Below are 24,080 nucleotides of genomic sequence, written 5' to 3' on the forward strand. Positions count from 1 at the left end.
AAGCATGTTAGTGGCTGCACATTGTAGCATGAAGAAACACAGGAATATGCAGTTGTCATAATCCAGGGATGGCTTGAAAGGACATGGAGATCTCTGAGTGTGGTCCAGGTGTAATCAATAGGGTTTAAGAACTTTGCACTAGCAGCATTGCCAGCGGGAGATTGTATAATGTTACGTGAAGAAGAGTATGGAGGATGTCGAATTGATAGGCATCTTCTAGTGGGATCCATAACGTTTCCTACAATGATTACTTGGTAGGGGTTACTCTGGCACTACGGATTTTTTTCCCTAATTTGCAAGTGTGCTTCTTTGCACTGAGAGTTTTCCCAACTAATGGCCCTACCAGTCATTGTTCAAATGCAGATGAAGTTTCACGTGCTGGGGCTTGTCTCCTGTGCGTGGTTTCATTATATATTTATTTACTTACAGTATCAGTTGCCGGTTGCATCTGTTGAGGCTAAGGCAGCTGGTATCTAATAGAGGAACAAAACAGAAAGTCATACAGTGGGAGACAAAAAAAAAATCTAAAGAACAATAAGCAATCATTTGTAAAATATAAACCAATCGTAAACAACTATATCCAATGAATTGGTTGTAAGAAGAAAATGAATATAAAGTAAATAAGTGCATGAATTCTGAACCAAGTGCGAGAGAGCTATGTCTATATTTTCCATGTCCTTACACTAGCAGACGGTGCTTGTATGCACTGTTTGTAAAAATGACTATGCCACCATTCCAGTTGGGTAGACTGCTTTACAGGAAAGCTAGCTCCGCAATTGTGAAACAGGTCTATAGCTGTTTATGGAAGCTGCAAGTGTGGCGATTTACGTTTTATCTTTGTGCATCATTTAGAGAAGTATGATTGCTTGAAAATTTAAGAAGATACAGGGCAGTAAATAATGTCACAAGAGCCTTTGAAGCCACAAGCATATAGATTAGACAAATCCATGTACTATCCGTAATTCGCAGTGTAGCACAACATGATGATGATGATGATGACTTATTGGCATCTCTTTTGAAACGGGGTGGGGACAAATAGTCACCAAGCCTGCATAAGTTACTCAGGTATGCTATAAATGTTTTTAATTCCAGCATTTTTGTATGTTTTTCTTACCTTTTTTTTTCCCTCAAAACTTCTCTGTATGCCTTGTCGCTACCTATGCCAGTAATGGATCCGGTCATATCAGTCTTTTCCATGCTTTTTTTCCCACCAGTACTCCAAAGCTCTCTTGCTTATCTCGACTGCTGACTGTTTGATGCTTCCGTCCACTTTAAATCTAAGCAAAAATTGCAGCACCAGCGCTCCTCCAGTGAGCTTTGTAGAAAACTCTATGACCGGAGCATTTGTCTGCATCAAACGGTGAATTTTTCTCTCTAGCTCATTTCTCGCTTTGTGGGTGCGGTGTCTTGAGAACAGTATTGATGTGCAGTACCGATACCTTAATTTATCTAAGTTTGTTCATCTTGACAGCATTCTTATAACAGCAATAAAGGTTAGAATGAAAAGAACACATACACCCGTGCTGTCATATTTGTTCTTTTCGTACTCGTCTTTAGTGCTGATATATGAACACTGTTAGGTGCAGTGTTCCATGTCATTGCACTTGTTTGCTTTCCAAAACCACCAATTACTAACAAGCCTGCCTTATTTCTCTCACTTTTTCTCTGCGCTTCACTAACAGAGAAAGTGAACCGTGCTCACGGTAAGGAGAGCCTTCCTTGAACTTGCTTCAAATGGGAAGGGTTGAGCATGGGGCACTGTGTCTTGGATTGCGCGTATTGCTGAAGTCCTTGCTCCCGTTTCATTTCAGGATCGTTACGGCTATTGAAAAAGAGGCCTTTGGGACTGTTTCATCTTCTTTTCTTTTTTTTTTTTCTGATGAAGTTTGAAGATGGTTCTGCAGTGGTCATCATGCCACTTCCCGTTGGTGCGTCTCTTGGGGCTGTCCACAGCGAAGGCCGTTATTGAAAGTGCAAATAAACATGCCGTTTGTAGGTTTGTAACTATGTGGCTGTCATTCTTTTAGACCTAGACAAAAAATAAATTTATGTATTTACTCAATTGTAGCGCACCCACAATTGTAGCACGCACCCAGTTTTTCATGGCTGGAAATGCAATACCCTGAATTCTAACTAGCATCCCAATTTTTATAGTTCAGAATTATATGCAGAATCTAGTACCGTTTCTTGCTCATGGTTCGTACCCTTGGACTTTCATGGTAAAAGAGTGAAGTAGCATCTTGTCTTCGCTCTGCAAAAACAAAAATCTGAAATTGCTGTAGGTGCAATTAGGACAACAGTTATAGGTAGTATCCAGAAATAAAACTTCTTTTGCTTGCAGGTGCTCTCCACACATGAAGCATGGCAAAGCGTGGCTTTCCAGATTAAAAAGGGGGAATTGGGTGCCACTTGTAGGCACTTTTGGTTTCGTAGTCTATTGTAATGCGCATGTACTGTATTAATGAATATTTCCAAAAGAAAAAAAGTGCACATTATAATCAAGTAAATATGGCACGTGGGAGACCCAGGAATGATAAGCGAAACTTGTGGAGATGCTATAAAATAGCTTCAGCTGAAAGCAAAACTGCGCATAAGTCTGGTTGCCAAGATCTAGTGTCAAATTTTGCAATGAATAGCTTGCCATTGCAGCATTTGCTGAAGAAATCTTATGTAAAGTGTGATGTTGAAGGTACTTGTCATCCAAGATATGTAGGTCTCTTGTACACGGCACATGCTTTGAGCCATCACTGCTTGAACTTGGAGCCCAAATGTTAGCTTTGCTTGCAGTTGTAGTTCACGATAAACCATGCTGCAAAGGGCACATCTGTGTGCGACTTGTCCCGGAGAAGAAAAGGAGCAAAAAAATAGAACGTGTGCACTTGTCTAGGGCTGAAGACGTCATTTATATAGATTAGATAGCAAGGGTCCGGGATGTGCACTGAGCTCAGACACATCTTTTGTGTTCTTATCCGGGAAGTTCCGGGTCAGATAGGGGACTTAAGGATACGTAGTGCGGGTCTTATCACGGCAGCGGCGTTGTATCGATATGCAGAACTGGCACTTCTAAAGCACCTCTCAATCAAGTCCTCGAGGTGTTGACAGCTAGTTCACTGCAAGCAACTGAAAGGGAAGACTGTGAAAACCTTTTATTGTGTGCACTGCACATACAATGTTAATGTGTGCATTTAGTCTATGCGGATTAGAACAATTACTATAATTGGATACGCAAAAAAAAAATTCCTGTCCCGGTTTAAAGTTCCCGCCCATACATTGCCTGAATGGTTGCGGGCAGTAGGAAGAGCTCTCTTATGTTAGCTAATTCAGCTATGAACGAAGCGCAAATGATGATCGTGAAATGTAAAAGCTATCAATCCAGCGCAGCAAGCCAGTCCCGCTGTGACAGTCGTCGCATATGTCACTGGTGTTGTGGCGCCCCATAGCGTCGTCGGCGTCGACGCTGGCGGGCGAGCGAGCGACGCATGTGCGCTTATTTCCGGGTGCCGCTGTGTTTGTTTTGTGCCGTCGTCGCGGCTGTAGCCGACCTCTCTAGCGTGCGTTGGCGGAGCGTTGCATGTGGCGCAGCGGCGTGCTCGGACAGCTGCGCATCCCGCGCCCAGGCTCCTTCAAATCAGCGGGCGCGGTGGTGGTCCAGTGTCGACCGGCGTCTTGACGACGTTCCAATAGAGGCACGCGCTTCTACACCCCCTCCGCACGCAGCTGCGACTCCGGTAGGTTGGGCTGCGCCGCAGAGCTTCTCTCGAGAATCACGTTGGCATGTTGGCCTCGGCGTTCTTCGCGCCTCAGCCCCGTCTCCTTTCCCAGCGAAGCGTTTAGTTTCTTCACCGCGGCCAAAGTTCGTTTCGAAGAAACGGACGCGTTGTCGTCAGCCAAACAGATCAATTACCGGCGGCGATCGAGCTCGTCTCCGAATAAGCGCCGCGCATTCGTGCCGTCAGCCTGGCCGAACGCGCACGCCTAAATAACAACCTGCGAGACGGCGCGGGCTGTAGTGGAAGCTCTCATCAAAACGACCGTCACCTCTACGTTGCATTGTTGCCGTCCCCTCTTGTGCGTCTCTGCACCTTAACTTGCCCCCCACGAGTCGAGGGCCAGCGCGTAGGACGTTTAACGACGTAAGCAGTGGACGTAAGCACGACCGCTCCACTATCGCGGGCGCAAACGTCGGGAGAGGGGAGTAGGTCGCCCGCTCGCCCTCGGCCCTCCTTTTTTTTTCCGCCCTTCTTTTATTTATTTGGTCTGCGCGAGGAAAACCCGTCGGTGGGTTCCCTCCTCCGCGTGCGCGCTGCAAGGCCACAGCCACACATTGCCTTTTTACTTCTCTGCTGGTCGCGTACCCTTGGCGTGCGTCGCCGCTACAACCAGCCTCCCTAGTACCTGTCGAGCGATCGCTTCCTGCCGCTTCGGGGAGCCAAAGGTGCGTTGGGTCGTCACTCCTCCGTCTCTCTTCCTTTCGTTATTTTCGTTAACGGCCCGTTTTCTTCTATTATCCACTTTGTCGGCGCACATCGGATGCCAAAATAGGTGTCAATGTTCCGAAGTTCCACCACCTCGCAATCGAGGCTGGAGTAGAAGCTCAACCGAGCTTTGGCAGGCCGCGTGCTCAGCTAGTATATGAGGAAAGAAGTATGTAATGAGGTATAACTGCCGGGCGGCGGGTCGAATATTAATGGTGAGAACGCCAAAGGTTTCCTGCTCCCTTGTCTTTTCGGTTCGCTGGACACATTCCCATGGAACAGTCAGTCGGCGGCGCTTCGCGAGCCACGGGGAGGTTGCGCGGTGACGTCGTGCTCTGACGCTGGTTGCTGCACCATCTCACTCTTTCCCATGGGCGCGAAGCTGAAAGCTTTCGTATTTCGAGCTGTGTTGATTTGCTGGAGAAGCAACGGAACACGTGCCCTGTGGGACTTTGAGTGTGCGGTGCGCGAGTTTCTGGAAGTGCCCCTTGATTTATTGTATCTGCTGTGCTTATGCACATGGTTACGTGCTGTTTTGGTTTCGTTATGTAGCGCCTCAGCATATCTTTTTCACTGTAATATCAACGGCGTAGTATGGTACCCCTGTTCAGGTATTGTGTACATGTATTCTCGCTCACACTCATATATATATATATATATATAAAGTTAATTGTGTTATGCATCATCCTTGCATGTTTGCAGCATTTCATTTCTAATAAACTGTGTTGCCCAAGGAGCAAAAGCCTGCCATGCTTATAGTTGAGTTTAAGTTTGTTTTTGTTCCTGCTCAGAAATTACCTTTCATTCATTCATATATGCCTTTATTCATGGATTACAGTGTTTGACCACAAATGTGAATTAAAGCTTAGTTAAAATTATGTGCTACCGGCCAGTGGAAATTTGGAGAGGAAATAGGTTTGAATATGGTAACACTGTTAAGATTTTATTGGTAAGGACATTATTCTTGCAGTTTGCTTTGTGCACTGCAGGATCATACCGCAGCATGCTGGTTTATTCAGTGCCGGATAATTATATCTCGATTCACAAGTTCGCTAGGGTCATGAAAAAATTAAGCTGGACCCCATCTCTATATATGCCTTGTGAGTGTGCCATTAACCATGTTCGTGTATAGTCTTCGCTAAAACTACGCTGGCCAATATATGTGCCACAAACCTCCAAAAAATGATGTGCTCTATTACTCACACAAAACTTAACTTTGACTCACCAGGTGCACATCAACCACAGAAAATGTTTTTCAGACTGCTATGGTCACATATGGTATGTCATGCACCATGGCTAAAGCTGTGCCAATGAAGTAATCCCTCAGCCAATCAGTACACTTAATTGCATTCTGTGATAATTCTGTAAAGCCTACATGCATGCAGAAATCAATTGGACTCTGGCACCTTTGAATTTTATAGAGCTTTACTCGGTCCTCTGGCATACACTTTTGCGAATGGGTCAACTTTGATCAGGCTGTTGGCAAAGTTTGCACATACGAGTTAAGTTTTTTGTGATACAAGTAACATAGCGCAGTAAAGACAAGTCGAGACAGGACAAGCGCTAAGACGGGTAGCGCTTGGCCTGCCTGGACTCGACCTTACTGCGCTATGTTACTTGTATCACGATGAATAACCAACATGCCCAAAGGTATTCCCTTTTCTAGTTCAGTTCTAAGCCCACCTTCTGTGCACACTGCTCCATTCCAGGAGGAGGTCCACAGCCGCCATGGCAGAGGCACATCAAGCTGTGGCCTTCAGCTTCACAGTCACCCACGAAGGTGTCAACATCAACTATGACCGTGAAGTGCTGTTGCTCGTATGGCAGAGTGGCTTGCGCTCGTGGAAGAAACGTGTGGCTCGCTTCCTGACCAACCTCTACAATGGTGTATACCCGTCTTCCTACCGGAGCCTGTACCTCTTGCTCTCCATCGTGACGGGCTTCTCTCTGCTCGAACGTGATGGTGGGCTCACACTGCGGCTGGCGTCGGTCATATCCAGCCAGAAGACAGCGGCTGGTGCGTCGACAGCCCTTCTTCCACGGTTGGCAGCCAGTGGAGTGACCAGCTTGGTGCTCTGGGTTCTCTGGAGCCTTGCACAGAGATATGCCCTCAAAGGACTTTTCTTGTACAAGGGATGGATGTATGAAAGCAGAGGCAGTGGTAGCAAGGTATGTTGTGGCTTTCTATTCCTAATGTGTCCCACCACGATAGCTTAGTTGTCATGGCATTACACTACTGGACTGAAGGTATTGGGTTCAATCCTGGCCACAGCGGCTGCATTTCTATAGGAGCAGAATGCAAATACACTTTGCATACTTAGATACAAATGCACATTAAAGAACCTTAGGTGCAAAATTAATCTGCAGTGCCCCGTTACAGTGTGCCTAATAATCAGATCACAGTTTCGGCACTTAGAACCCCTGAATTTAATATTTCATTTTTTAAATTTCTAATGTGTATAGACCAGCTACAGAGTGTGACATCATAAGGAGAATAGGGCAACACTGTCACCACATACCCTCAATTGGGGGGTAGGAGATCATATACAGACTCAATTTTGCTCTAAAGGCAAGGTTTAATACAAGTGGCATAGTTTTAAACAGTTACCTGAACAGATTATTGTTCGAAATGGCTCTTCTTGCCTTCGCTATACCTGTTTGTTTACCGACATACAGTTCTTATATAGACAGTATTGAAAAAGACCTCTAAGCACCAACATTTTGTACTCTCAACACAGTTTTCTAGCAGTACTGCATAAAACGTGATATTAGGTCAAGTTAGCAGTTAACAAAGAGGTCATACATATGCATTTGGGGTTTGCCTATTGCACTATTTTCATGTCAGTGAAACTAGCTGTTCACAATTCTTCATAATAAAAGCACAGTGTCCTCAATATTTCGATCATATAAACTGGTGCATGTTACCATTGAAGATGAAAAAAGTGTAAAATCTGAAAAGTTTGGAGTTAAATTGTCTTCATTGATGCCTAGTGTTGCACTGCAACAGGTGATAGTGTTCCGGCGCAAAATCAGGGCCATGCGAGGGCTGCGATGGACAATTTCAGTCTGTGCTTTACTGTGGCATGAAATGACTGCGGTGACTTTTTCTACAGCTATGTCATTCCCATTTTTTTCTGCTGCCATCTGGTTTCATAGCAAACAAAACGTTTGTCATCCTTTGGAACAGCTGCTGATACTGCTTATGCATAGCGTAGCACCAGACCACATGTGGGCACTGAAGCTGGCTTGCTGAAAAGTATTCCCTGAATGCTTTGCTAGCATATTCTGAGGCTCTCATTAGCTGCACTTGCTCTTCAAGCCAAAATGAACAAGTGACCTTTTTCACATGAATATGATTGACTGATTGTGAAAGGCCATGCATTGCTGAGCTAATTGGTACATGGTGGTGATGGAAAGCAGCCTGCATAGACAGAAAGAGAAAAAAAAAAAGGTCAGGCGTGTGACAAATTTGTTTTTGCAGCACACTTCAGTGCACTGTATAGACTTGGGAATTATCTGTACCTTTTTTTTTTTTTTCTTGCTTTTACATAAGTAAAAAGGTGAACTGTTTTTTGTGCTTTCAAGTTGTTTAAAAGAAGTTAATGTCTTTTTGTTTAGAATGGAACCTACAAGTGCTGGTTGAAACAAATTGTTAAGGATGTTTGGGACAGTTGAAATCGACACCTGTTAAATACAGACTGTACTGACATACAACCATGGCTCAAAATGGCAAAGCTGTGTTCATTGCTGCCCATAGAGAGATGGTGTTTTTTACCTCCTAAAATTAACTTTGCAATTAGGAGTAGAATTTGTGCAACTCACACATTGGTAAAGCCTACAAAAATAATGTCCAATTCCAGGTGATCATTTTTTCTGTCGAAAATTAATGTTTAATATATTGCTCCTTTATCATCAGTCAAAACGGATTTCTGAGAACAGAGCACGAATTTTTTTATTTTATTGGGTTTTGTTACATTGGCAAATGATGACTCAATCAATGCCTCAACTATAATATATATTGGTATTGGAGTGAAATTAATTGTTCCAAATGAAGTACATCTGAAAGACACCTAGGTTGTTTGGAAAGTTACACAACATTAAATGCATTAGTTGCAAAAACAGTGAAGATAGAGAACCCTCCACATTACTGCACCTGAATGTTATCAGCAATGATTTAGACATCTACATTCTCATATTTTCTTTGAACATATTTCTGGCATAATAACCAATCTTGTAGCCTTGGTTAGGCGCCTTAAATTACTGTGGGACTAACATATTAAAACAATTGTGACTAAATAAACTGTTTGTGGTTCTCAAGCATTATTCTATTGCAACTTGTAATGTGTTGAGTACAATAAGCAGCCACAAAAGGAGATACCAGGCTAGGACAACAGAGTGCTCTGTTATCCTTGTCTCTGGTGCGTCCTTTTATTTGTTAGTTGTGCTCCACACATTACAAGGCTAAGAAACACACATTAACCTAATTTCTCGCTAAAATATTTGTGGTGCGGATGGTTGCAGTACCTGAAGAAGAGACATATTTTCAAGCTTTTCATGTGAAGCTTGTGTGTGGCTACAATGAAAGCCCATACGGTAGTTCTCATCTTGCCTTGTTCCATGGCCGAAACCACCACGATCTTCTCTCATGAGCCTTTGGATGCAATGATTGTGACCTTGGCTCCTTCTCAGACCTTGTTCTAAACTCTGCTTCTTTTCTGCCACTCCACATATCCTGTCAAACTCATTGCAGAAAAAAAGGTAATTATAGTTAAAACCTTTCTGAGAAAGTAGCTCTGAGGCTACAACAGCAAAGCCATACTGATTTCACAGATTCTTGAAATCGGTCGTAACTTTGTTCTTGTATGGAGTTTTATACTTGCAAACATAGAACAGGTTTTTTGTCTCTGCAAAGAAGTAAAAATGACAAAATTATCTGTTGCCTTGAAAAGAAGTGGAGTATTACGCCCTGTGATGAAACTCTGAGACGATGTAACGTCACTTCAAGGTAACTAAATTTTTCAAGCTGCAGATTTGTGGCAGATGTCTCATATTGGCACCACCAATGAACACTGCTAAAGAAATAAGTGTCAGGATAGAAATATTCTGTTCACTTTACACCTTGGGTTCTCTACATATACATGGCGTTGTGCAGTTTGTATTGCATCCGCACCGTGTCATTCCTGACAACATGTGTGACGCGATTGTGTGTACAACTCTCATTTTCCATCGGGCCTGGAAAGCAGCTGGCTGCAGGTTACACAACGAGTGCAAATCTATGCACATGTCTTAACCAGGCTTACAAAAGGTTGCCGGTCTTGCCAGTAGGCTGCCAGTGCTAGATTTAGTAATCCTGCTTCTTGTAACTTTCCACAGACCAGTAAGCAGTGGTGGCTTTGCCTGTTGACTTAGCAGGCTTAGTGCCACTTCTGTCCTCTGCTCAGATACATGTAAAACACAGAAGTGTTCTCATTAGGCAAGCACTGAACAGATTTGAATGAGATTTGTTGCATTGAAATTCAATGCATTAAAGGTTTCAGATTTAGACACTCAAATTTTTTTACCAGAGTTGCTGAAAACACTGTAAAAAACTACTCTATAACAAAAAAGAAGAATTGAAGTGCTTAGTTTAGAACTCAGCATTAAAGGTAGCTAGCACGGTGCTGTGAGTTGCACTTCTAAGAGCACCTGAAGTGTACAAATGTAGTTTATTATTTTACTGGCATCAGATGTTTACTTTGCTAATGCTAGTCCTGAAAAAGATCATGATAATTTTTTTTTTTGGATGTATAATAAAGCATTGTGCTGTGTATCAACTTTGTCCACTTAGAAACCATTTAACCGTTTAATAGATGCAGTTTACATAATTTTGGCATCTGTTTTTATTGTGTGGTTATATAGCTGTATACCTGATGATTTAATTTTATAATTTCTAGTTTTTATCATTTCTGCTAAAGAAAAGCAATGAAAAACTCAAAAATCAACTGTGCTAAACAGTCACTATAGCGTAGCTTCTTAAGTGATGGAAGTTTAATTCGAGTTGATCTAGCAGTTGCCCAGTGAGATCATTTCTGCATGTTATGTTTGTTGTATATATATGAAAATATGTTATGTATGGAGAAGGAAAGGTAACCCTTCCTCTTTATACCTTGCTTCTTCTTTGGCAAATATGTTAAGCTATATATTAAAGACTACCTTGGATGAACACATCACTTCTCATACTGCTGATCCCCCAAAAAACATTCATCACTTTGTGCATGAAATGAGATTTGGATGCATGAGTATTAATGAACATTATTTATTGCTGTTAACTTGACTGGTAAAATCCGGTTACTGTTCTTAATCTGTCAAACAAAGTTTAGCAATTTATCAGAAGTGAAAGAAGTAAAGTTTTGGAAGCTATGCAGGAACAAAATGGGTAATGCAAGCTTTGTTTTCGGATTCAAGGTGGAAGCCTACATGACAACGTGTGATTTTACTTTACTTGTCTGTAATGTGGTGTTTCTTGCAGTCTAGTCATGCTGCAGCTTTATCTTTTATACTACAATCAGATATGTTTTCCTTGCAAGGGCCCTCTTACATGTTTCTACTGCACACAAATCCTTTAGCAGCTTTTTCTTTTCTTTTTCCACAACTTCTTATTTTTGTTCAACAACCATTTATTTAGCATTTTTGGAAAGCTAGCCATACAGCGGCCATTCATTATTGGAAACTTTGTTTGCAACCACACTCTGAAGATGTTTAGAGGCTATTCATGCAGTTCTATTAATTACAATGAGTGCTACTGCATTTAAAACTGATCCTAATTGTCTGCAAAAGTTGGCTCTCCTTTTTTCACTGGTCTGTACGAGCACGGTACCTAATTATGTCAAAATAAATATTTCTGCTGTAAATGTATGTGTCTGTGCATGACTATTTGATATTCAATACTTATTATATTTATATTCTGTTTGTATTAAAAAAAGTTCATATTTGCCCACCTGTAATAAAAATGCAATTCAACTGTTAAAAAGTACTAGCCATCAAAAAATCCGGGAAAAAAATGCACTGGTCGCTAAATAACTTATGATTATGCTTGAAGGGTAAAGCATCACAAAAAAAAAATGTATAATAAAATGTTGGTACCTATAAATCTCTTGCTTCTTGATATTTTCTTTGTACTGACTTATTTAGACATTTTGCTCTTGCTCTGTATTCTCTCTAATCGAGCTGCAAATAACTGGGAAGTGAAATGTTTTGCCTAATATTTTTCTTTCATGACAATTACATTGCTTGCTTTTCTCCTTTTCTAAGACATGAAAAGTGAGACTTTTTTTGTTTGGAAATCATCGGGCGGCTGTTAGAAATTAGCTCGAAGAGGAGAACCTGTTATAAAAGTTTTAGCGGAACTTGCCTTAGAAGAAACACACTGTAACAGTGTGTTATTGGTCATAATTTTTGTTTGTAGAATACATTTTGTTCTTCCTATCTGGCATTTTTCAGCAGTATCAAAAGTTGTGCCATACAACTTTTTTATTGCACTTTATATTTTTTTCTTCAGCATCACTTTCTTTTGCCAATATATTTGTATACACAAGTGTAATGTATGAATTTTATAATGCCTGATAAAATTTATTGAACTCTAATTGTAAACATTAACATATACAGTTAGAGCTTATCTGTTTCATTCAAGTTTGATCAGATGTGTAATATAGAAGCCTCATACATTTTCACCTGGCATAGCTAATGCATGTTGGTTCTCCAGGTAGGTCAACTGCAAAGGCCCTTTTCTTTAGAACATCTTTTTTATGAGCTTCACTGAGGGGTGGGGGGGGATTATTGAACGTTCCCATTGAGAGTACATTGGTGTTCATCTATTATAAAGTCTGAGCAGGTGGAAAAGGGTAGGGCATTTATTGCAGTGAACCAAAAAAAATGTGGGTTGGGGGGTCATTAAGATAGTTGCGAGTTCTCTCTTGTTTCTGTGATCGTCGGATACTATCTTCTTATACGTCTAAGAACACCAGAAGTGCCTGGTGCATTCATCAAGCGAGTAAGAAAGCCATATCGGGGTGTATTTTGTGTTTGGTATTCCGGTGTGCTTATGGTAAAAAAAAAGTACAGGAAATAAACTTTTTGAAGTTTACCTTTCACTTTTATGATGAGAACCTCGTGCCTGTAGTGTTACTTAAGAAGAAAAGAAATGCTTGGGATATGAAGCGAAAAGAAAAAAAGCAAGATCTTGCAGCAACCTCGAGAGTTCTTTCGCTCTCTTTATCTCGTGATAACAGGACGTTATGTATTGACGCCCGAGGCATTATGACGCACTCCGCTGGCTTCCAGAGCGGGCGAAAGTAACCTTGGCAGGGGTTGCAGTGGGGGTGCTATCAAGGTCACCATATCTTGAGCGAACCTTGCAATGGCCATGTGATGGCGAAAATCTCTCTTGCGCAGCTCCTTTTGTTTGTTCACATCCGAGCTGCAGACGGCACGTTTTTCACCCCCCTCCCCAACTATTTTTTTTCTTCCAAGTTCTAGACGGATGCACTGGCTATTTCCAGGCACATGTACGCCAAAGCAGCGGCCTGTTGCAATTATATAGAGGAGGGGCTGGAAAATGGGGCTCTGGGGGGGGGGGGAAGGGACATCTTTGCTGCATGAAGAGCGACTTTGCTGTCTGAAAAGCCCTCCTGCTGCACACATTTCCTCTTTCCTCAGGAGAATGCAATAAGGAGGGGGAAGAAGCGAAAGTCTAGAGTCGTCCTCTTCATTGCCGACTCCAGGAAGTGCCATACTTTCCTACTGCCGAGCATAATTATACCTGGATGTTTCTTTTTTTTTCCTTCGAGTGTCGGGCACCTTTCTTCTTTTTCTTTTTTTTGGTCCTCTGCCAGAGCTGGAGAATGTACTGGCACATGACAGCTGCACGCTCTCTCCCTCTCTTGTGTTTGAAAACAATGGCTTATCGAGTTCATCTTGTGTACGTTCATTGTTTGGCCGGATGTCACTTTGCTAGGAGGAGCCAAGTGTCTCCACTGCCCTGTGTGGGTTTGCATAGAAAAGAACAGCTGTTTTTGGAGCCTTGGCTGTGTGTCGTTTGGGTGTGTCGTTTAAGAAGGCAGCTGGGTTGCTGGGTATTGACAAGTGAATGGGCTAAGAGAGGCGGCTAAAAAACCACTTTTGTGTAAGTTTGGATTGAATGGAAAGCTCCTTGGGTATATGTTGAAAGAAAAGGGGTGAGGGGGGGGGGGGGGGGGGCAGGGAGTGTTAATGCTTGCCTTAATGGCTGGCAGAATAATTCAGAAGTTGCTATTTATTCACTTCATCTATTTCTTTGTGGATGGACATCCCTTCTTTATTTTTTTTTGTATTGAAGGTATCATTGGTCATTATTAAATGAATTTTACCTTTTCTTGTTGCCTGGTCATTATTAAAATCAATTTTACCTTCTCGTATTATTTATGATATGGCTGAATGCTAATGTTCTGGTGGTTTAAGGACATGAGTCTGCTTTGTATCGTAAAATGGAAGTGGGCATCTGTCAAGTTTTCATTTTAGGAGTAGTACTTGACATGTGCCGATTTGTATATGCATGAAGCAAAGGCGCTCACTCATGTGTTGATTAATGCTATTATGATTACTAGGCTATCAGGTGTAATTGCTAAAAAGAATTTTACTTTAGTCTGACGAAAAATAGCGGGAAAAATTTCACCGCCAATTACGATACTCCCTAATGCGAAATTTGAACGCAGCTCTATACGCGTTTTCATTTCGCAATATATTGGCTGGCGTGGACAATCTGTCTTGTGCAGCACATTACAAACGGAGAAAAGTGTGGCATGTCTGCCTCGCTAATCAGGAGATCGCGAGAGGCAGCGCGTGGGTGACGCATGAGTGCGATTCACAGCAGCTCCTGCAGACAGACCTCCACTCATGTAGCGCTTTGTTTCCATAGAGACGACGCGCGCTACTCTGGCGCCATATCGTAGCCATCGTCGCCATTGTTGCCGCACAGCCTGTCTTGCACAGCACTACGCTTTTCTTCTCACACTTTCGTTCCACCAACGACGAGAGTGGGCCTTCATCGCAGGGAAGTCGTGTCACCAGTGTCAGCGGCAACAACACCCAAGGGAGCGTCACATCAAGCCTTACTCGTAGCTGCTCGCAATCGCCCCTTGCAGAAGCAGTGATCCCCATCATACATGCTAGTACCGCAGACTGACCTCAGCAGCAGACGCTGCAGACAAGTGTAGCCTTCGCCACCTCTCAGCACCCTGGCCTCCCTTTGGAAGCTCAGATGAGATCACCCATGCGGCTGCGAGTGCCGTGGCCGCCGGCAACTCAGTGCATTATCAGGCCATCTCCTCTCCACACCTCCTCCGCTTTCTGCCTCATGGTTTTACTGCACCCTCCTCCTGCGCTGCACTTTCCTCCTCCTCTCATTGCCATGGCCTTTCTTTCATCTACCGCTGCGCTCCGTGTTCGCTTTCATTCTTCTCAACGCTCGGTTGCGCTGCTGCCACTGCCACTCGCCACAGGAATGGGCTATAAAGAGCTGCACTCTAAAAACAAGGGACGGAAAAGAAACGCCTATCGTGTTCCTTTCTCATCCCTTCTTTTTTACATCGGTATGGAATATCAACTTGCCCAGCATTCTGTACTTCTAAGTTACTCTAGTCGTGTTCAAGGGCTAATGTTCTATTTCATGATGAAAGGAAGAGTTTCTTGATAGATGGAACCTTGCTTTAGTGTACTTTTTAAAAGAAAGCATTGATTTGTTATTCCTGAAAAAAAAATTTTTTTTTCCCTTAACCTTTCTTTATTTGTATTGGTGTGTGAGTGATACACTTGAGATAGCACTTTACATTGGGTAGCTTCCAAGTCCAGCATTTTCTTTCAGCACTGTTGCTTGTTCAACCCACTTTATCAGGGAATGTAAAAAGAAATTCTGTGTAACCTGCTAATGAGTTGCAAATGAGTGAAATCCGCAAAGTGGAGGAATGTTTATGAAAGGAAAAATTGTCATCCACCATAACATAGCACGAAGTTACAAAGGAAACCCGCTCTTTCATAAACCTTCCTCTACTTGCGGAATTCTTCAGAACTGATTGGCCTTATTCAGGGGTACCTGTGGTTTGAGTTGTCTAATTATTTGTTGGGGCGGTGCAATCTCCTAGCCTCCTGGTTAGCTCAGGTGGTAGAGTGACATCTTTGAAAGGTGTTGGTCCCAGGTTCGTATCTCAAACCAGGACAAACTTTTGCTCAACTGTGAAGCTTTCTTTCTGCGGAACCTGTTTGGGTTTCCTTTGTTACTTCATGCTACATTTGGAGCAATCGCACTTTTCCCTTCTGTTGTACCTAGTGGGAACAAAGTTTGCAACTCATTCACGATGAATGTGACTTCCGCATTTGATTCATCAAGCAGCAGCTCTCCTTTGTTGTCTTATCTACATTCCACTTCTTATCTACATTCCACTCCTTATCTTGCATACCACTTCTTGTGTTGCATGGCTCATGCCTGCACTTCATCCTTTGCTGTCTGCATCATAAGACTATGTGTAAGCATGCTTGCCTCCTCATTCAGTGAGGTGTCTTCTTTGCACTTTTAACTTTCTCATTTATTGCAGCATATTCACACATGGACTTTGTTGAGAGGCGACTTTCACAATGGTCTGTAGTGTTGATTGCTTCAATCTGATCCTGATAATGCTGAGAGAAACAATGCTTTCCGCTCCACCATGTGTTTCATGTGACAAGACATTCACTTTGAGTCAGATAACTAGGAGATTGCCACTTCACTAATATTCACTGGTTGGGAAATATGCTCTTGCTGTTGCCTTTTTGAGAGGAACTAGCAATGCAGCTCAGCTCAGACTATATCTGAGGATGTGCCGAATTCCAAAATTGTACCAATGGAAAAAAAAATTATGCTGAACTTTATAGCTGTGTTCTTCCTGATTTTTATTTAAGTCAAATTGTGCTGGTACCTTCTATAAACAGAGCATATAAACCTCATGTATGAGGCAGTATTAGCAGCAACACAGGCTGTTCTGAATGATGGATTTAATGCCACAGGCGTGTACAATTTTTCAAAAATGAAATATGATCAAATGACAGCAGGTCACCACTTGCACTGCCTGTGCATTTTAGCAGCTGTTGGCATCACTGACGTGTTTCATATGTCACTGCTAACTGCTGTTGATGTAGCATGCAACTATACCGGGTGCTTTTATTCTAATGTTAATAGAATTATAAAAAGATTTTGGCTTCTAGCGCGAAGTGAAACACGGACACAGAAAGGAGCAGACAGGACGAGCGACTCCAACTCGCCCAACTGTCTATCCTTTTGCAGAATTATAAAAGAACTTGCCTGTGGCACATAGCACAAATCTACTTACTGAGCTGAATTACTCGAAGCCGACATTATTTAAACTGAAAGTAACACTGCATCATTGAATAATTAACAATATTTGACTACCTAATCAACTTTTAAGTAATTACTTTAGTGCACACATCGTTTCAATATATCATTCCAATCCTTCTCTGCACAAGTCATGAATTGAAGCCAGTGATTTATAAGGGAAACCCACTTGGGACAAATTTTCAAATGAACACTAGTTTTAATATAAGCGCTGTCAAACTTGCTGTAAAAATCCATTGTTCAACTTACTTTTTCTAAAACACCTTTTTATGCATTGAAGCTCAAAAATTGCTCGAACACTAATACATTTTGTCGCAACCTTTTGGAATGCTTATCTCAAAACTGCCGTCATCCTCAGAATGCATTTCAAGTTGATATGACTTGAAGTCACTGGCTACAATAAGTAAATTGGGATGTGTGCTGTAAATTAAATTAATTAAAGTAAGTTAATTTAATGATTTAGTTAATTATCAAACATTTGTGAGTTATTCAAGTATTCATTTTTGTTTGCTGAAAGAAAAAAAAACGTCTCATATACTGTTTGTGTGCTCATACTCCACTGCATGGCCATATATAGGAACTACTTCATTAAGGCAGCTTTTCATTCTGGTTTTGGACATAATCACCATCAGCCTATTTTACGCACACTTTGTTGGGCGAAGGCATCTTTCAGAGATCTCCAATTACCCTATGCCACGTAATAGGTGATTCCAATTTGTGCCTGTAAGTTTCCCCATTTCATCAAACCACCTAACTCTCTACTGTCCTAGACTGCGTTTCCTTTCTCTTGGCACCCTTTCTGCAACTCTAATAGACCACCAGATATCTGCACTATGCATTACATGCTCTGCCCAGCTTCATTTCTTCTTGTAATGTCAACTAGAACATCAGCTTCCTCTGCTTGCTCTGTTAACTTACATTGCTGTCTTCTTGTCTCTTAATGTTATGCCTATCAGTTTTCATTCCATTGCTTGTTGCGTGGAATGTAATGATTGTATGCTTTTCAAGGTGTATGTCAGTGCCTGAAGCCCTACATTGCAGGTGTGATGTGCAACTTACCTAGGTGGCACCTGCTGATGATGCTATCCAAAAACTTGGAAATCGCGCATGTTCATTGACAGTACGCCCTGTATGAAAGGAGTGACATGTGTGAATATCTGCTCATAACTGATCGAAAAATGGGGTCAGAATTGGTATCTGCCTATGAATTATGAATAGGACCCAGAAAGGTACTTTCAAGTATGCATGACAGTGCTGTACAGTGCAGGTACTGTTTTGCCTAGAAAAGTATGTTTGCTTGTTCCTTTCAACAGAATAAATATCGATACTCTATTCACTTGCATAGTGATCACACTTATTTTTTATCTAAAAAGCTGATACAAACTTGGGGCTGTGTTCATTGCATGCGGTAACATTTTTGGGGAAAAATTTTATGTACTGAGAACGAAATCGAACAACTTGCAGGTCGGAATTCTTAATACAGCTACTATAGACATTACTAAAGAAATAATTTAAACAAGGCTTTTCTTTGTAATAAATTTACACCTTTGCATTTTGTTGGCAACTCAGCCATTTGCTGGTTCAATGTTTTGACTGGTAACGTGAAGATTGTTAGACCTACTTATCTTTGTCCCTTAACAGGACTGACGATTGGCCAGAATGTGTTGCGAGACGTTGATGGAAAACCATGATTTATAGTGATAAAACCTAGCACACTATTTGTGATTTAAGTAAGAATTATAATTTTAATTGGCAAAGAAAGTCTCAAAAACCATTAGATGGCTAGGCCTGGCAGAGAAATCTTGATACTTCAGATGCATTTGAATGAGATTACTGTAAGTCGGTTGTTATTAAGTACAGCATAATTATTTCTTAACATTGCAGTTAGTATATTATTAGACAGTTGCGCTTTATTCTATGCTTTGGATATCAAAAGTGCACACATGGCTATGGCAACACACTGATTTGCGTATCACGTGTGAAAGCGTGGTTTCGTTTTTGATCCAATTACCAAAGCGGTTGGACAGGAAACCACGAGAATGCATAGCTGTTATCACAGAAATACTTTAGTACTTCGAAAAACATCAACTGCAGGAACATCAACTTGATAAACAAAATACTTTCTCACACCTATGGCCGCACTTGTCATCTACCTCCCAAAAATGCCGGCGTAAAATCACCATCGCGCTCACCTATCACTCTTACCAGCACGCTTCCTGTGAATGGCTACATACTCACTGCAGATTAAAAAAATTCTAATACAAAATGTTCCACAATGTTTTCCACGTTACAACTTCATGATTACACACTCTGACTGGTAAGCTTTCCATTGCACTAAAAAAAATGGTTACCATGAAAATTGGTTGTCAGTCCTTTTAAACACCAGACACTCAAAACACACAGGCAGCCATTCCTTGTAGACAGTTCTTGCTAAACGAAAGCATTTCAAAGGAGCTAACAGCTTTTTTTTCATGCACAATATAAGATAGGAATTGACTTTCAGAAGTGATTTGGGAGTACACTAATTTAATTCTCTTGAAGTGCTTGTGCTTTGCTAAACAGTTAAGATGATCTGCTGTATGCTCCATGTTTTTTTCTTCTTTCTTTCCTTCTTCTTTTTTTTTTTGCTGTCTAATTTTTTGTTATAGTGTTTTACTAAGTTTTTTATAACTCTTTTTTCCCCAGGTACTATCAGTGTATAATATACCCCCCCACCCCCCCCATGCATGGGCCGAATAGGCCTACAGTAGTATCAAATAAATTAATTATAAATAAAAATGGCACAAATTGCACCTAGCTTTTTTTTTTTTCGATTTCTCTCTGTCTTGTTTCAGTCACTTACTTTACTCGCACTTATTTGGAGTCTGAATCTCTACTGCCATTGCTATAAGCTTCCATGTCAGAGGCTAATGTCAAGCCTCAATGCATTATCACAGTCCTACAGCATTAAATCTTTGGTCACACCCAGCATGTTCACTACCCTTGTCTTTTTGAAACTCTTGACGACCACTTCATTGGAGATCACACTCCTAAGATCCAGGCACAAAGTACCTCTAACAAGGGCCTTCTTGATTTTGCCGGTCGGCATCAAATCATTCTACCATGTGGCCGTCAATTTTGCATAAACCTTCAGATTTTGTTCTTGAACAGCTTATTCAAGGACATGTCAAGAGGCTGTAGCAGTGACAGCAACACTGATGCATAGCTTCTGCATTTTTGTGCAATCTTTCCACAAGGTGACCACAAAAGATGTTCACCACAAGGAGCAAAGGATGCAGAATCGCTTCTGATCACCATCCCAAAACAGGCTTGCTCCAAATAACCATGAGGTCCACTGTTATCAATCCCTTCTCCTGTGCTTGGGCATGAATACCATGAAATAAGTTTCCCTTTGTAAGAGTTTTCCTTTTCAACATCGCAAAAACTTCTATCATTAGTGACAGCATCTCTGTGCACCATTGCTTTTACACACTTGATGTCTTGATTATGTCACACCTGGCACCCTTCTTCCTGACTGTTACACTTCAAGGCATGCCAAAGTTCAGTGGAGGTTGGTCAGCGTTTGTAATTTGCCACAAGAGGAACCATTTTTCCTCGGGGACAAAGCGCTGAAGTCTGTCACTCTATCTTCATAGGTGGACATGAACTTCTGGCATGGCGTCCACTGTTGTAATAGCCTATTCCATTGTAATTCCCATTCCATTGTGTTATCCATCCATTGCTTGTGTAGATGTCTTTTACCAGAATTCCTTGCCTCCACACAATTGTTTGCGCCTAGTTCTGTATCATCTTGTGTTATGGTGCATCCTTTAATATGGAGATCTGTTATGTACTTGAGGACCACCACCTCAAGTTCCTGCCAGCATTGTCGTTGCGGTGTTTCAGTACATACTCATTAGCCTTAAGTTTGAAGGCAGCTGTGTAACTAGCATACTGCTCCATGGTGAAGCAACTCCATTCATTCATCCGTCCACCAAGACAGACAAATTTGGAAGAAAGTGTAGACAAAACATTAAAGTTTGGAGTGTGATCATTAGTTGAGAAAAACAAAATTTATGACAGAAGTGGGGGCGTGATCATTGTGCGAGCAATTATCGTAGTTGGCCAAAACACCCATCTTGCATTCTTTTTTATTTAAAGGTGTCCTTGCCAACACAGCTTTGGTTCTGCGCTGTCAAGTTGCTCAAGGGCCAGGATCCACTGTTGTTCAGCTACCAGTCGACACTGCCCAAGCTACCACTGCCATCGCTAGATGACACCATGCAGCGTTACCTTAAGTCTGTGCGGCCTCTGCTCGATGATGCAAACTACAAGCGTATGGAAGCACTGGCAGCTGAGTTCCGCAGTGGGATTGCTGTCAAGTTGCAGCGGTAAGGTCTATGTGAGTCTTGGCTTGGTTTTAAGGGCAACGAGTGGCAGCATCTCAGCTGGGAATCAAGTTTTTGCTTTGCGCAGTGTGAGAATTTTTGGATATGCTAATTCAGACGAAGTACTACTTCTGCCTCTTAGCTGGTTGCTTCCCCTTAGTATTGCTAGCTTTACTTTCTTCAAGTGTGCAACTTTAGTAAAGTTGCACACTTGAAGAAAGTGTCACTGTTCTGATGGCCATTGTTTGCCCTCTCATATTTGTGACTATTTTCATAACAGGCTTTTTGTAAATTGTTTAGCTAGCTTTCTTATAGTACAGTGTTGAAACGTAGGAGGGCTAGTATTTCATTCAACAAATTTATGCTGCTTGTGCTTTGGAAGATGTCTCTTTTGTTCTCTTGTTCACCGTACTTGCAGCTATTATAAATACTGGTACTTAAACTTGAATACTTGAACAATGGCCATTTCAAAGCTATACAAGTTATGCATGTTGGTTAGCAAAACTGCATTGCAGAGAAGCTCACTGAATGGTTAAGAAAGTGTCCGCTTCACCCTTGCCAAGAATTTCCAAACTCTGCTATTCCTGGCAACCTAGATGGTTCCATCTACACTTCTTTTGGGGGGTTTGGAAAGCCATGCAGTTAGGTGCTCACACATAAACAACGCCTTCCCTGCTCGTGTTTATCCTTTTGTTCACCACGGGGACAATTCAATCACTCTTCTGACTCATAAAAACTTAATTTTCATTTGTATTTCTTTGAAATAAACATGTTAGCCTTTGATTGAATGTACATAGATTCTTACTGAGGAGCAGTGTATCCGTACTTTCAGCATCTTGTGTGTAAAATGTAGGTAGGTTCTTCAGCCATTCTAGTCAGGTTTCTCAGTGTCAGAAGTTTCGGGAACCCCTTGTATAATGTTGCTGTCCTTTCACCAACCTCACTGTCCGTCTGCTGCGGTGTCCAGGTACTTGTTGCTGAAGTCCTGGTGGGCGGCCAACTACGTGTCGGACTGGTGGGAAGAGTATGTGTACTTACGAGGCCGCAGTCCCATAATGGTCAACTCCAACTTCTATGCCATTGATGCCATCATGGTGAAGATGAGCTCCAACCAGGCTGCTCGGGCAGCCAACTTGGTGTATGCCTCGCTGCTCTTTCGCCGCGGTATTGACACCCAGCAGATGAGTCCCATCATGGTCCAGGGCATCGTACCTCTCTGCTCCCGGCAGTATGAGCGACAGTTCAACACGACTCGGTGAGAAGGCCTTCTTGAAATAATTTTCTGAAGTAACGCTTAAAGGGGCACTAGTCAGTTTTGACTGGTAAAGTATCTTTCAAAACTCTATTTTCGTTAATTTCGCTGTAACAGGTTGGTTATCAGAGGGAAAAATGAAGGTCAAAAGTTCCTTTGTTCTTTTTACTTGGGCCTAAGCTGCAAGGTGATGTCATGGATTGCAGCGTTCGTTCATTTTTTTTTTATGTTTCACCATTGTGGCTCTGTCGATGTCCTTGAAACTTGCCAAGGTTAGTCTTAGTCTCTTTTAGAAGACTGTGTGTTCCATCTTTGCTTGTTAAGGAAAATTAAGGCCTGAGCAATCGCAGTCAAAATCAATGACTTCACGGAAAGCTAGTGCTGGAACTTGTACGTCTCATCGCCACCCATTTTTTGTTTTTGGGTATTCCCTGGCTTACCAATCCTCTTTGGGTGATTTACTAATACAGCTCAAATAACCTTTCTCTTTAGTGGCTCTTTAAGTGCCAAACAAGGTTGGTGACAGCCTGAATTCATGTGAACAGGTGATAGTGCAGAAGAAATGTGCTGTGCATAGTGAGACAAAGTATTCTCGTGCTTCCTGCCATACTAGCAACAGCTTGATGTCACATGGTTAGCGTGTGCCCATCCTAAATTATAGGCTGAAGTTGTATTTAAAGCCAGATATGAAGTTGTAGAGATGGAGTTTAGTTGCAGCCAGTCTCAGCAGTGTTAGGATGTAGAAAATGTCTTATGTTGTGAACTCAACGAGAACAAGGTAAAAGCGGAAGCCAACGTTTCGACAAGTGGACTTGCCTTGAAAAAGACAAGTCTACTTGTCGCAACGTTGGCTCCTGCTTTTACCTTGTTCTCGTTTTGCTCGTTGCCTTGAATTTCCATCGCCCGCCTTCCCCGTGTTTAGCCATGAACTTGGAGCACACACAACTCTGAAGTGACCATGCTGCTTGGTACGAACTTATTTATTTATTTATTTATTTATTTACAATACTGTCAGTCTCTACTGATACCATAGCAGGTGGGCACTATATATATGTACAGATACCAAAAATGTGTAACATATGTAACAACAACTTGCACTTTGCTCATAGGCAATTTACACTACATAATATGTACACCAAATATAAGTGCATGCTAATTTTCATAATAGAATAAAAATAGCATTTTAAACATTCTATGCTGCGTACACGACTACATACACAAGGTACAGGTACATGCTGGTTTGCATCATCAAATAATAGCACTAGCAATTTTAACATGCTAGGAGATCTTTTTCAATTTTTAATTCAAACTCAGACAGTGACTCAGTACTAGTGGTGAGAGGCACTAACATATTCCATTCACAGATGGCAACTGGAAAAAAGGAAACTTTAAACATATCATTGTTACATTTATACTTTACTAAAGTGTGGGTATGTTTGTGCCTAGTAGGTCGTGTTTGTGAATCAGAAATATAATTTGAAATGTTGATTTTGAAATAATTATGCAGGAGTTGGTAAAGAAATTTTAAATGTGCCTGTTTCGTTTGTGCTTCTAATGTAAGGAGCCCAGAAATAGCTAGAAGGTTAGTA

The 24,080-nt window shown here is 41.7% G+C and overlaps 2 protein-coding genes across 8 annotated transcripts in view; both read left to right on the forward strand.

Moving 5' to 3' along the window:
• The window catches only part of ArfGAP3 (ADP-ribosylation factor GTPase activating protein 3), a 34,013-nt gene extending 32,009 nt beyond the window's left edge, over positions 1–2,004 (forward strand). The window contains exons 9-10 of one of the 2 annotated variants that reach the window (XM_050192777.2): positions 1,683–1,703; positions 1,812–2,004. In XM_050192777.2, coding sequence (XP_050048734.1) covers positions 1,683–1,691 — 9 coding nt within the window. In that variant the 3' untranslated portion in view covers positions 1,692–1,703; positions 1,812–2,004. The remainder of the gene's footprint in view (positions 1–1,682; positions 1,704–1,811) is intronic. The other variant, XM_050192775.2, reaches the window with a different exon arrangement.
• A 1,135-nt stretch (positions 2,005–3,139) lies between these two features.
• Positions 3,140–24,080, forward strand: part of whd (carnitine O-palmitoyltransferase whd) — a 43,474-nt gene continuing 22,533 nt past the window's right edge. For 2 of the 6 annotated variants that reach the window (XR_011890681.1, XR_011890682.1), the window contains exons 1-4: positions 3,140–3,772; positions 6,185–6,644; positions 21,013–21,242; positions 22,207–22,494. Coding sequence is in view for 4 of the 6 variants with exons in the window: in XM_055078207.2 (XP_054934182.2) it covers positions 3,480–3,772; positions 6,185–6,644; positions 21,013–21,242; positions 22,207–22,494 (1,271 nt within the window). In the remaining 2 variants the exon portion in view is untranslated. Of the gene's footprint in view, positions 3,773–3,798; positions 4,436–4,794; positions 5,087–6,184; positions 6,645–21,012; positions 21,243–22,206; positions 22,495–24,080 lie in introns of those variants that run through there. The other 4 variants (XM_055078207.2, XM_050192781.3, XM_050192780.3 and 1 more) reach the window with 4 other exon arrangements.

This window comes from Dermacentor andersoni, chromosome 10 (genome assembly GCF_023375885.2).
Source record: "Dermacentor andersoni chromosome 10, qqDerAnde1_hic_scaffold, whole genome shotgun sequence".
Classification (NCBI taxonomy): Eukaryota; Metazoa; Arthropoda; class Arachnida; order Ixodida; family Ixodidae; genus Dermacentor; species Dermacentor andersoni.